The 13,436-nt window shown below is 54.3% G+C and overlaps 1 protein-coding gene across 2 annotated transcripts in view; it reads right to left on the bottom strand.

The window, feature by feature from the left end:
- ABCG1 (ATP binding cassette subfamily G member 1) overlaps positions 1–1,405 on the bottom strand; it is a 54,206-nt gene extending 52,801 nt beyond the window's left edge. The window contains exon 1 of one of the 2 annotated variants that reach the window (XM_086879568.1): positions 1,249–1,405. In XM_086879568.1, coding sequence (XP_086735694.1) covers positions 1,249–1,290 — 42 coding nt within the window. In that variant the 5' untranslated portion in view covers positions 1,291–1,405. Of the gene's footprint in view, positions 1–513; positions 740–1,248 lie in introns of those variants that run through there. The other variant, XM_086879567.1, reaches the window with a different exon arrangement.
- Between the last annotated feature and the right edge of the window lie 12,031 nt (positions 1,406–13,436).

The raw sequence follows: 13,436 nt of genomic DNA, 5'->3' as shown, positions 1-13,436 counted from the left end.
TTGGCACTCAGAATCTGTTTTGTTGTGAGGAACCACTGAGCACCTTCACACAATCAGAGGGAATGCCCAAAAGCTAACTCTCAACGAGCAGGTCACCTTGATTATTCAGGTGACAGCCAGAGATTCTCCAGTTCATATCGATCCAAAAGGAAATATCCTTTGGACAAGAGCCTTGCCTCTGACTACTCGATCATCCGAGAGCACGAAGCCAAAGGCTTTTGTTGGTGGGACATTAAACAATTCCAGCCCCTTTGCCTGTTCACACACCTGCCTCCTCCAGAGACCAGCCACGGGTGAGGATGGTCCAACCTCCTCCCCGGCTCGGGATCACCTTCGCTCGGAAAAATCTGGTCAATCCCGCGGCTACGACAGCCACAGACTCGTCCAAGCCGTGTGGAAGGCACAGACACAGCTGAACCCCTCTGCTGCAGCACCTGCCGGGCGCTCCCCGCCCCGCTGCGCCCCCGCTGCTGCCCCAGCCCCGCATCCCGAGCCGCGCAGCCCCGCGCTCACCTCCCAGCGGCTTTCGGCCACTTTGGGCTCTTTCCCATGGAGTTGGATGGAGCCGCTGAGGAGCCGGGCCGCTCCCGGAGCCCGGCGGGGACGGCAGCGCCCGCCCGGTGGCAGCGGCAGGAGGGTCCCGGGGCTCTGCCCGCTCCGTGCCCCGCCGGCCCCGGCTGTTATGCAAAGGTTACGGTCCCTCCGCAAATCCGCCGGGAAGCCGGCGGGGCGCAGCGGCGCAGGGAGCATGCTCGGCGATAATCCCCCCGCCTTAGCTACACACAGAGGTAACCAGCGGTCAAGTCCCGCCGAGCGCCGCCGGCCGCTCGCACACTCGCATCCTTCATCCCGCATCCTTCATCCCGCATCCTTCATCCGCATCCTTCATCCCGCATCCTTCATCCCGCATCCTTCATCCGCATCCTTCATCCCGCATCCTTCATCCCGCATCCTTCATCCCGCATCCCGCATCCTTCATCCTTCATCCCGCATCCTTCATCCCGCATCCTTCATCCCGCATCCTTCATCCCGCATCCCGCGTTCTTCATTCCGCATCCCGCATCCCGCATCCCGCATCCCGCATCCCTCAGCCCACATCCTGCACCCCGCAGCCCCGGCTTCACCCTCCGACCCCGCTTTTCCCTCGGGAAGCGTCTCGGAGCTCCCCGCGGAGCCCTGGCTCCATCTCCGTGCCCCAGCCCCGCACCTCGCCGCGGCCCCGCGGAGGGAAGGCAGGGCCCGCCTTACCAAAGCGCTGCCCAGGGAGAAAGCCGCCATCAGACATGCCATGTGCACCGCTGCCCGCCCGGCTGCTGGCGGAGGAGCCCTCCGGTGCCGCCTCTCCGCCCCGACTGCTGCGGGAGGCGGGCGGGCAGGGATGGAGCTGCGGCCGCCCCCGCCCCGCCCGCCCCCGCCGGGGATGGGGATGGGGAGAGCCGAGGGGTCGGGACACCCCCCGGCACCGCCAAAGGTGGGCAGCGTGTCCCCAAGCCGCTGGTGGCCGTGGCTGTCGCTCTGCCCCAACACGCTTGTCCCGGGGACTGGGGCAGCGAAGGTCGCTCGCCGGGACAAAGTGAGGAGGGCAGGCAGCAGTGTCCCCATGCGGGGACAGGCTTCCTGATGGGCTCCCGGAGGTATTCCCTGAGGAAACGGGGAGCAGAAGTATCACCCCATATCGCCTTGTGCCATCCCGTCTTCATGAGGACGAGACAGCTCTTCTGGCCCTGGGGCTCCTGCCCACTGATTCATGAGAAAGCCATTGTAGTTGTGGAACGGAGAGGAAGGAAAGTTGTCACTGAGTTACATTCTCCATGCATTCACTCCTCACACCAATGACCTGCATTTCAGAGAGGTCACACCATCACTAAATCACAGGATGGGTCAGGCTGGAGGGACTGCAGGGGGTCACCAAGTCCAACCTCCCTGCTCAAACAAGGTCATCCCAGAGCACACAGCACAGGATTGTGTCCAGACAGTTCTGGAATATCTCCAGTGAGGGACACTCCACACCCTCTCTGGACAATCTGTACCAGTGCTCAGTCACTGCTGAGGAAAGAAGTTCTTCCTCATGTTCAGGTGGAACTTCCTGGGCATCATTTCTGCCCATTCCTCTTGTCCCATTTCTGGGCACCACAGAGCAGGGCGTGGTTCATCCTCTGACACCTCTCTTCAGACGCTGAGGTCCTGCAGGTGAAGGGCAGTGGGTGGTGTTCACAGGGCATTAGGGCTGTGTTGGCAGTGCTGGCTCGAACCTGGACCCGTGACTCGGCTCCAGGCTGGATTCATTGGCTGTGCTACCTGGGGACACAAAGCTCTGCCCAACCAGTTTGCCAAGAAACCACCAACCATCTGAGTGTTCCCATTCCTGCTGGGGCTGTTTTAGGTGTGTGCTGAGGCTCCCTCTCAATTCCTCTGGTAGCAGCAGAAGGTGGGGATGAAATACAGCAGGGGTCTGAGCACTGGTTTCAAAGCAGCTGCCAAACATGGCACACAGGAGTTCATAATCTGAGAGGAATCTTCTAATCAGGGAGCTTCCCGGAGAGGCTGGAACTCGTGTGGCATTGTAGAGACATGGGATAAGCCTCACAAAGCCCCTGGGAGGCAGGTAAGTATTTTATCCCTGCCAAGCTGCAGCACGGTGCTGCAGGGAGGGAACTGCTGCCCAGAACATCTGGGCCAGGTCAGATGGGGTCCCTGCCCTGCAGAATCCTCCCTCCTGACAGTGGCTGCGAGATGGATGCACAAAGAAGCGCTTCAGCGCAGGGCTGGCTTCTATCAAATGTCTCCCTGGTGCTCTCCAGCTGTTCTTGGCTCAAAGAATTCCTGATGTGATTGTCTCTCCAGAATGTGCTAATAACCCTTAGTAGGAATCTCTTCCATGAGGGAAGATTCCCCCTTGGAAACATGCAAAATTTACCATCCACTGCAACCCACTGGCAAGGAATAGTGTGGAGACTGTAAGCTCGGGCTTGGATTCAGTCCTTAGATGTTGTAGAAAGTTATTTACTTGTAACTCATTTATTGGGGAAGAAGTATCTACCTGCTGTGGAATACCACTCAAACATGGATGGGCCCATCCAGAAGTTCTCACTGAAGGCTTAAACTGTGTTTGAGTAAACATTTTAAAGACAATTATCACCTAATATTAAGAATAAAGATAATTCATGATGCATTCTTCCAGTGAGGATCCCAGGGTTTCAGTTAACTCAATTCGGAGCATGTGTTTGTAGCACCCACAATTTATTCAAGTTTGTCTCTTAAAATTTCCCTTAGAACATTGTAAAAGCTTCATTATCTCCATTATCTCCATACAGGAGCTGAAAAGGGCTATGAAACACTGATGTGTGTGTGTCTAAGGCATTTACAAGGTAAAAAAAAAAAAAACAAAACAAAACTTAAAAACATCATTATTTTAACTGTGAGGTGGAACTAGAGAGAGAGAGGAACCATACCCTAGTGAATGTGTGATACACACCCAGCATGATGGTTGCTATCCTCTTTTAACTTCCTAAAGGCTGAGAGAGAAGCAAGGAAAGCAACATAAAAGCTGCAGCAGAACTGAAATGTACAGTCCTGAAATCTGCTGCACAAACCAAGTTTCAGCTCTGTCCATAAGAAGTTTGTGGCACCAAGGTGCTGCCTTCCACGAGAGCTTTTCCTGAGCAAGTGTACACGACCAGATCCCCAGTATTTATTTTTATCATGGTGGCTGCAGTATCAGTATCTGCAGGGGCTTCTTGTAAAACACTGAGACATAAAACAGGTTTATCAGAAACCAAGTTCTATTTGGTATTTTGGTATCTATTTTGATACCACACAGGGAAAAAAAAAATCATTACATAAGTTGAAGCATGCTAAAAATAGCAGCCAACTGCATTCCTACATTCCCTCATTAACTCTTCCATTAACTTTGTAGGTGATCCCCTGGTCCCTGCAGACAAAAAAGATCAAGAACACAACTCTGTGTGAAGGGAAAAAAAAAAAAAGTAAAAAAAAAAAAAAAGTAGAGATATAAAACTGTGTTAAAGAAAAAAACCAGGACACACAAAAAAAAAAAATAAAAGGAAATTACAAATGAAGGTGAGGACAGGCAGGCAGGGACAAAACCCTGACTCCTAAAATAGATGAGGAAATAGTAGTAGCTTCCAGGCTTTCCAGCAGGATAAGCATTACAGACACTAGACTGGTGCAGCCCACAGGAAAGAAAAAGAACATTGCAAGCAGAAATGCTCTGGGGAGGGCAGGGAAAAGTGGAAATGCACCAACAGCAAGAGGGGCAGTTGTTCAGCAGAGCCACAGGAGGCATTTTAGTGCAGCACTGACAGCTCTGGTGTCTCTGCAAGAACTAATTCATGTATAGATGTGCTACAGCCTCGGGAAATGCAAAGGCCACTGTGGACCTCACTGCTGGGATACAACATGTGGGAAAAGTCCAGCGAGAAGTGTGGAGGAGGCAGATGGGAAAAAGAAAGTTAGAACTTGTAAAAGGGCAAAATATTTTTAGATGGAATTTTTAATAAAACTCTACCTCAGCTACTTGCAACTTGCTGTTCACTTGAGCCGGTCTGGGTAGAGTTTAAGGAGTTTTCTGGAAAATATTTCAGGATAAATCCTCCTAAAGAGTCAAGCTGAGAGCAAAAATGAACTGCCCACTGTGAAACGCTCATGCAATTATTTGCCAGAACAAACCCCCAGCAACAAAGTTTTTTTGTGGACAGAGGATCATTTTGCCACTAGAAAACACTGGTTTGGGTCGCTTCTAGGGTATGTTTTCCTGTCTTCTTATGCCCTGCCCTGTGGAGATAGAGCATGGAATGGAATTCCTGCTATTATTATTGATATTAATTATTATTAATAACTGCCAGTTATTTCTGTAGGTTTATAGGAAGGAAGGAAGGAAGGAAGGAAGGAAGGAAGGAAGGAAGGAAGGAAGGAAGGAAGGAAGGAAGGAAGGAAGGAAGGAAGGAAGGAAGGAAGGAAGGAAGGAAGGAAGGAAGGAAGGAAGGAAGGAAGGAAGGAAGGAAGGAAGGAAGGAAGGAAGGAAGGAAGGAAGGAAGGAAGGAAGGAAGGAAGGAAGGAAGGAAGGAAGGAAGGAAGGAAGGAAGGAAGGAAGGAAGGAAGGAAGGAAGGAAGGAAGGAAGGAAGGAAGTGGCGGAAGGAAGGAAGGAAGTGGCGGAAGGAAGGAAGGAAGTGGCGGAAGGAAGGAAGGAAGTAGCGGAAGGAAGGAAGGAAGTGGCGGAAGGAAGGAAGGAAGGAAGGAAGTGGCGGAAGGAAGGAAGTGGCGGAAGGAAGTGGCGGAAGGAAGTGGCGGAAGGAAGTGGCGGAAGGAAGTGGCGGAAGGAAGGAAGGAAGTGGCGGAAGGAAGGAAGTGGCGGAAGGAAGGAAGTGGCGGAAGGAAGGAAGTGGCGGAAGGAAGGAAGTGGCGGAAGGAAGGAAGGAAGTGGCGGAAGGAAGGAAGGAAGTGGCGGAAGGAAGGAAGTGGCGGAAGGAAGGAAGTGGCGGAAGGAAGGAAGTGGCGGAAGGAAGGAAGTGGCGGAAGTGGCGGAAGTGGCGGAAGTGGCGGAAGTGGCGGAAGGAAGGGAGGAAGGGAGGAAGGGAGGAAGGGAGGAAGGGAGGAAGGGAGGAAGGGAGGGAGGGAGGGAGGGAGGGAGGGAGGGAGGGAGGGAGGGAGGGAGGGAGGGAGGGAGGGAGGGAGGAAGGAAGGAAGGAAGGAAGGAAGGAAGGAAGGAAGGAAGTGGCGGAAGGAAGGAAGGAAGGAAGGAAGGGGAAGGAAGGAAGGAAGGAAGGAAGGAAGGAAGGAAGGAAGGAAGGAAGGAAGGAAGGAAGGAAGGAAGGAAGGAAGGAAGGAAGGAAGGAAGGAAGGAAGGAAGGAAGGAAGGAAGGAAGGAAGGAAGGAAGGAAGGAAGGAAGGAAGGAAGGAAGGAAGGAAGGAAGGAAGGAAGGAAGGAAGGAAGGAAGGAAGGAAGGAAGTGGCGGAAGGAAGTGGCGGAAGGAAGGAAGGAAGGAAGGAAGGAAGGAAGTGGCGGAAGGAAGGAAGGAAGGAAGTGGCGGAAGGAAGGAAGTGGCGGAAGGAAGGAAGTGGCGGAAGGAAGGAAGTGGCGGAAGGAAGGAAGGAAGGAAGTGGCGGAAGGAAGGAAGGAAGGAAGGAAGTGGCGGGAAGAAGGAAGTGGCGGAAGGAAGGAAGTGGCGGAAGGAAGGAAGTGGCGGAAGGAAGGAAGGAAGTGGCGGAAGGAAGGAAGGAAGTGGCGGAAGGAAGGAAGGAAGTGGCGGAAGGAAGGAAGGAAGGAAGGAAGGAAGGAAGGAAGGAAGGAAGGAAGGAAGGAAGGAAGGAAGGAAGGAAGGAAGGAAGGAAGGAAGGAAGGAAGGAAGGAAGGAAGGAAGGAAGGAAGGAAGGAAGGAAGGAAGGAAGGAAGGAAGGAAGGAAGTGGCGGAAGGAAGGAAGGAAGTGGCGGAAGGAAGTGGCGGAAGGAAGGAAGGAAGTGGCGGAAGGAAGGAAGTGGCGGAAGGAAGGAAGTGGCGGGAAGGAAGGAAGTGGCGGAAGGAAGGAAGGAAGTGGCGGAAGGAAGGAAGGAAGGAAGTGGCGGAAGGAAGGAAGGAAGTGGCGGAAGGAAGGAAGTGGCGGAAGGAAGGAAGTGGCGGAAGGAAGGAAGTGGCGGAAGGAAGGAAGTGGCGGAAGGAAGGGAGGAAGGAAGGAAGGGAGGAAGGGAGGAAGGGAGGAAGGGAGGAAGGGAGGAAGGGAGGGAGGGAGGGAGGGAGGGAGGGAGGGAGGGAGGGAGGGAGGGAGGGAGGGAGGGAGGGAGGGAGGGAGGGAGGGAGGGAGGGAGGGAGGGAGGGAGGGAGGGAGGGAGGGAGGGAGGGAGGGAGGGAGGGAGGGAGGAAGGGAGGGAAGGGAGGAAGGGAGGAAGGGAGGAAGGGAGGGAAAGGGAGGAAGGGAGGAAGGAGGAGGAAGGGAGGAAGGGAGGGAAGGAAGGAAGGAAGGAAGGAAGGAAGGAAGGAAGGAAGGAAGGAAGAGGAAGGAAGGAAGGAAGGAAGGAAGGAAGGAAGGAAGGGAAGGAAGGAAGGAAGGAAGGAAGGAAGGAAGGAAGGAAGGAAGGAAGGAAGGAAGGAAGGAAGGAAGGAAGGAAGGAAGGAAGGAAGGAAGGAAGGAAGGAAGGAAGGAAGGAAGGAAGGAAGGAAGGAAGGAAGGAAGGAAGGAAGGAAGGAAGGAAGGAAGGAAGGAAGGAAGGAAGGAAGGAAGGAAGGAAGTGGCGGGAAGGAAGGAAGGAAGTGGCCAGAAGGAAGGAAGGAAGGAAGTGGCGGGAAGGAAGGAAGTGGCGGAAGGAAGGAAGTGGCGGAAGGAAGGAAGTGGCGGAAGGAAGGAAGTGGCGGAAGGAAGGAAGTGGCGGGAAGGAAGTGGCGGAGGAAGTGGCGGAAGGAAGTGGCGGAAGGAAGGAAGGAAGTGGCGGAAGGAAGTGGCGGAAGGAAGGAAGGAAGGAAGTGGCGGAAGGAAGGAAGGAAGGAAGTGGCGGAAGGAAGGAAGGAAGGAAGTGGCGGAAGGAAGGAAGGAAGGAAGTGGCGGAAGGAAGGAAGGAAGGAAGGAAGGAAGGAAGGAAGGAAGGAAGGAAGGAAGGAAGGAAGGAAGGAAGGAAGGAAGGAAGGAAGGAAGGAAGGAAGGAAGGAAGGAAGGAAGGAAGGAAGGAAGGAAGGAAGGAAGGAAGGAAGGAAGGAAGGAAGGAAGGAAGGAAGGAAGGAAGGAAGGAAGGAAGGAAGGAAGGAAGGAAGGAAGGAAGGAAGGAAGGAAGGAAGGAAGGAAGGAAGTGGCGGAAGGAAGGAAGGAAGGAAGGAAGGAAGGAAGGAAGGAAGGAAGGAAGGAAGGAAGGAAGGAAGGAAGGAAGGAAGGAAGGAAGGAAGGAAGGAAGGAAGGAAGGAAGGAAGGAAGGAAGGAAGGAAGGAAGGAAGTGGCGGAAGGAAGGAAGGAAGGAAGTGGCGGAAGGAAGGAAGTGGCGGAAGGAAGGAAGTGGCGGAAGGAAGGAAGTGGCGGAAGGAAGGAAGGAAGGAAGTGGCGGAAGGAAGGAAGGAAGGAAGGAAGGAAGGAAGGAAGGAAGGAAGGAAGGAAGGAAGGAAGGAAGGAAGGAAGGAAGGAAGGAAGGAAGGAAGGAAGGAAGGAAGGAAGGAAGGAAGGAAGGAAGGAAGGAAGGAAGGAAGGAAGGAAGGAAGTGGCGGAAGGAAGTGGCGGAAGGAAGTGGCGGAAGGAAGGAAGTGGCGGAAGGAAGGAAGGAAGGAAGGAAGGAAGGAAGGAAGGAAGGAAGGAAGGAAGGAAGGAAGGAAGGAAGGAAGGAAGGAAGGAAGGAAGGAAGGAAGGAAGGAAGGAAGGAAGGAAGGAAGGAAGGAAGGAAGGAAGGAAGGAAGGAAGGAAGGAAGGAAGGAAGGAAGGAAGGAAGGAAGGAAGGAAGGAAGGAAGGAAGGAAGGAAGGAAGGAAGGAAGGAAGGAAGGAAGGAAGGAAGGAAGGAAGGAAGGAAGGAAGGAAGGAAGTGGCGGAAGGAAGGAAGGAAGGAAGGAAGGAAGTGGCGGAAGGAAGGAAGGAAGGAAGTGGCGGAAGGAAGTGGCGGAAGGAAGGAAGGAAGGAAGTGGCGGAAGGAAGGAAGGAAGTGGCGGAAGGAAGGAAGGAAGGAAGGAAGGAAGGAAGGAAGGAAGGAAGGAAGGAAGGAAGGAAGGAAGGAAGGAAGGAAGGAAGGAAGGAAGGAAGGAAGTGGCGGAAGGAAGGAAGGAAGGAAGGAAGTGGCGGAAGGAAGGAAGGAAGGAAGGAAGGAAGGAAGGAAGGAAGGAAGGAAGGAAGGAAGGAAGGAAGGAAGGAAGGAAGGAAGGAAGGAAGGAAGGAAGGAAGGAAGGAAGGAAGGAAGGAAGGAAGGAAGGAAGGAAGGAAGGAAGGAAGGAAGGAAGGAAGGAAGGAAGGAAGGAAGGAAGGAAGGAAGGAAGGAAGGAAGGAAGGAAGGAAGGAAGGAAGGAAGTGGCGGAAGGAAGGAAGGAAGTGGCGGAAGGAAGGAAGGAAGTGGCGGAAGGAAGGAAGTGGCGGAAGGAAGGAAGTGGCGGAAGGAAGGAAGGAAGGAAGGAAGTGGCGGAAGGAAGGAAGGAAGGAAGGAAGGAAGGAAGGAAGGAAGGAAGGAAGGAAGGAAGGAAGGAAGGAAGGAAGGAAGGAAGGAAGGAAGGAAGGAAGGAAGGAAGGAAGGAAGGAAGGAAGGAAGGAAGGAAGGAAGGAAGGAAGGAAGGAAGGAAGGAAGGAAGGAAGGAAGGAAGGAAGGAAGGAAGGAAGGAAGGAAGGAAGGAAGGAAGGAAGGAAGGAAGGAAGGAAGGAAGGAAGGAAGGAAGGAAGGAAGGAAGGAAGGAAGTGGCGGAAGGAAGGAAGTGGCGGAAGGAAGGAAGTGGCGGAAGGAAGGAAGGAAGGAAGGAAGGAAGGAAGGAAGTGGCGGAAGGAAGGAAGTGGCGGAAGGAAGGAAGTGGCGGAAGGAAGGAAGGAAGGAAGGAAGTGGCGGAAGGAAGGAAGGAAGTGGCGGAAGGAAGGAAGGAAGTGGCGGAAGGAAGGAAGGAAGTGGCGGAAGGAAGGAAGGAAGTGGCGGAAGGAAGGAAGTGGCGGAAGGAAGGAAGGAAGTGGCGGAAGGAAGGAAGGAAGTGGCGGAAGGAAGGAAGGAAGTGGCGGAAGGAAGGAAGGAAGTGGCGGAAGGAAGGAAGGAAGGAAGGAAGGAAGGAAGGAAGGAAGGAAGGAAGGAAGGAAGGAAGGAAGGAAGGAAGGAAGGAAGGAAGGAAGGAAGGAAGGAAGGAAGGAAGGAAGGAAGGAAGGAAGGAAGGAAGGAAGGAAGGAAGGAAGGAAGGAAGGAAGGAAGGAAGGAAGGAAGGAAGGAAGGAAGGAAGGAAGGAAGGAAGGAAGGAAGGAAGGAAGTGGCGGAAGGAAGGAAGGAAGTGGCGGAAGGAAGGAAGGAAGTGGCGGAAGGAAGGAAGGAAGTGGCGGAAGGAAGGAAGGAAGGAAGTGGCGGAAGGAAGGAAGGAAGGAAGTGGCGGAAGGAAGGAAGGAAGGAAGTGGCGGAAGGAAGGAAGGAAGGAAGTGGCGGAAGGAAGGAAGGAAGGAAGGAAGGAAGGAAGGAAGGAAGGAAGGAAGGAAGGAAGGAAGGAAGGAAGGAAGGAAGGAAGGAAGGAAGGAAGGAAGGAAGGAAGGAAGGAAGGAAGGAAGGAAGGAAGGAAGGAAGGAAGGAAGGAAGGAAGGAAGGAAGGAAGGAAGGAAGGAAGGAAGGAAGGAAGGAAGGAAGGAAGGAAGGAAGGAAGGAAGGAAGGAAGGAAGGAAGGAAGTGGCGGAAGGAAGGAAGGAAGTGGCGGAAGGAAGGAAGGAAGTGGCGGAAGGAAGGAAGGAAGGAAGTGGCGGAAGGAAGGAAGGAAGGAAGTGGCGGAAGGAAGGAAGTGGCGGAAGGAAGGAAGTGGCGGAAGGAAGGAAGTGGCGGAAGGAAGGAAGGAAGTGGCGGAAGGAAGTGGCGGAAGGAAGTGGCGGAAGGAAGTGGCGGAAGGAAGTGGCGGAAGGAAGTGGCGGAAGGAAGTGGCGGAAGGAAGTGGCGGAAGGAAGTGGCGGAAGGAAGGAAGGAAGGAAGGAAGGAAGGAAGGAAGGAAGGAAGGAAGGAAGGAAGGAAGGAAGGAAGGAAGGAAGGAAGGAAGGAAGGAAGGAAGGAAGGAAGGAAGGAAGGAAGGAAGGAAGGAAGGAAGGAAGGAAGGAAGGAAGGAAGGAAGGAAGGAAGGAAGGAAGGAAGGAAGGAAGGAAGGAAGGAAGGAAGGAAGGAAGGAAGGAAGGAAGGAAGGAAGGAAGGAAGGAAGGAAGGAAGGAAGGAAGGAAGGAAGGAAGGAAGTGGCGGAAGGAAGTGGCGGAAGGAAGTGGCGGAAGGAAGTGGCGGAAGGAAGGAAGGAAGGAAGGAAGTGGCGGAAGGAAGTGGCGGAAGGAAGGAAGTGGCGGAAGGAAGTGGCGGAAGGAAGTGGCGGAAGGAAGTGGCGGAAGGAAGTGGCGGAAGGAAGTGGCGGAAGGAAGTGGCGGAAGGAAGTGGCGGAAGGAAGTGGCGGAAGGAAGGAAGGAAGTGGCGGAAGGAAGGAAGGAAGTGGCGGAAGGAAGGAAGGAAGGAAGGAAGGAAGGAAGGAAGGAAGGAAGGAAGGAAGGAAGGAAGTGGCGGAAGGAAGGAAGGAAGTGGCGGAAGGAAGGAAGTGGCGGAAGGAAGGAAGGAAGGAAGGAAGGAAGGAAGGAAGGAAGGAAGGAAGGAAGGAAGGAAGGAAGGAAGGAAGGAAGGAAGGAAGGAAGGAAGGAAGGAAGGAAGGAAGGAAGGAAGGAAGGAAGGAAGGAAGGAAGGAAGGAAGGAAGGAAGGAAGGAAGGAAGGAAGGAAGGAAGGAAGGAAGGAAGGAAGGAAGGAAGGAAGGAAGGAAGGAAGGAAGGAAGGAAGGAAGGAAGGAAGGAAGGAAGGAAGGAAGGAAGGAAGGAAGGAAGGAAGGAAGGAAGGAAGTGGCGGAAGGAAGGAAGTGGCGGAAGGAAGGAAGGAAGTGGCGGAAGGAAGGAAGGAAGTGGCGGAAGGAAGGAAGGAAGTGGCGGAAGGAAGGAAGGAAGTGGCGGAAGGAAGGAAGGAAGTGGCGGAAGGAAGGAAGGAAGTGGCGGAAGGAAGGAAGGAAGTGGCGGAAGGAAGGAAGGAAGGAAGGAAGGAAGGAAGGAAGGAAGGAAGGAAGGAAGGAAGGAAGGAAGGAAGGAAGGAAGGAAGGAAGTGGCGGAAGGAAGGAAGGAAGGAAGGAAGGAAGGAAGGAAGGAAGGAAGGAAGGAAGGAAGGAAGGAAGGAAGGAAGGAAGGAAGGAAGGAAGGAAGGAAGGAAGGAAGGAAGTGGCGGAAGGAAGGAAGTGGCGGAAGGAAGTGGCGGAAGGAAGGAAGTGGCGGAAGGAAGGAAGGAAGGAAGGAAGGAAGGAAGGAAGGAAGGAAGGAAGGAAGGAAGGAAGGAAGGAAGGAAGGAAGGAAGGAAGGAAGGAAGGAAGGAAGGAAGGAAGGAAGGAAGGAAGGAAGGAAGGAAGGAAGGAAGGAAGGAAGGAAGGAAGGAAGGAAGGAAGGAAGGAAGGAAGGAAGGAAGGAAGGAAGGAAGGAAGGAAGGAAGGAAGGAAGGAAGGAAGTGGCGGAAGGAAGGAAGGAAGGAAGTGGCGGAAGGAAGGAAGGAAGGAAGTGGCGGAAGGAAGGAAGGAAAAGCTCTTGTGGCTCTTGCCAATTAATATAATAGGGAAATAAAAGTGGAAAGAACACAAGTTAGAGCAGTGGAAGGAAGGTTGAGAAAAAAAAATATGGTTTGATTCTGGTAGCTGTGAGTTCACAGTGGAGAAAAAGGGACAAGAGGAAAGGAAAGCACAGGGAGGGGAGAGAACAAACCAGCAGCTTAGTGAAAGATGATAAAACAATGAATTTTAACGAAAAGGGAGATTTTGCGGTTTCTCCCAGTGTCGCAGAGGACTGAGGCCGCGGGAGCTGGCTGACTCCCGCTTGCACAGATCGGACTGTTTGTTTCGCACAGTCCTCATGGATTCTTCCTCCTGCTTCCAGCTTCACTACACCAAAGCTGGGTCACGCTGTCCCCGCGGGTCGGACACGGGGCCAGGGTTGCCCGATGCAGAAACAGCCACCACGTCCACAGCTCGTCCTCTTCCTCGAGCCGCAAGTTTCGAACCCGCGGCCTACGGCAGCGCAGGATATCCGTACCGAGCGCCCCAACACATTGAGCCAACACTGCAGTCCTGCCGAGAGCCCTGCGGCGGGGTGGTGATTCCTGTGCTCCGGCCTCTGCCCTGCTGGGCCGGGATGTCCCCAGTGTCCCGGGATCCCGATTTCCGTGGGATGTTCCCCAGCTCTCCGTGCCAGGCTGGCTGCGCTTCACCTGCTGGCCAAGGGAATGGAGGTGGCTGCCGTGGCACGGCCCCCGGGAGCCTCCGAGGGGAGCCGTGGAGAGGGGACCCGGGCTGGAGCGGGTTCCTGGTGGCACTTGTCACCCTGTGGGGGACCCGGGCTGGAGCGGGTTCCTGGTGGCACTTGTCACCCTGTGGGGGACCCGGGCTGGAGCGGGTTCCTGGTGGCACTTGTCACCCTGTGGGGGACCCGGGCTGGAGCAGCCTGGCCTTGGGGGACTGCACGCCGTGGAAGGGTGACCCCCCTGCAGCAGTTTGTGGACAGTCCGAGGGATGGACTCACTGGAGGAATTCCTGGAGGACTCCATGGGCTCGTGTGGGAGAAGGTCGTGTAGAAGCCATGTCCCGTGGGAGGGAAGGACTCCCCTCCCTGAGCAGGGGCAGGAGCAGCCTGTGCTGGACTGCCCGAACCCCCATCCCCATCCCCAGCAGCACTGGAGGAGGAGAGCTGGGAAGGAGGGGGGGTGGGAGGATGGAGTTTTTAAGATCTGTTTTTGTTTCTCGTTT

The sequence above is a fragment of the Cyanistes caeruleus genome, chromosome 3 (genome assembly GCF_971803275.1).
Source record: "Cyanistes caeruleus chromosome 3, bCyaCae1.hap1.1, whole genome shotgun sequence".
NCBI lineage: Eukaryota > Metazoa > Chordata > Aves > Passeriformes > Paridae > Cyanistes > Cyanistes caeruleus.
Note: the sequence above shows the minus strand (reverse complement) of the source record. Positions and strands in the feature narration are given on the sequence as shown.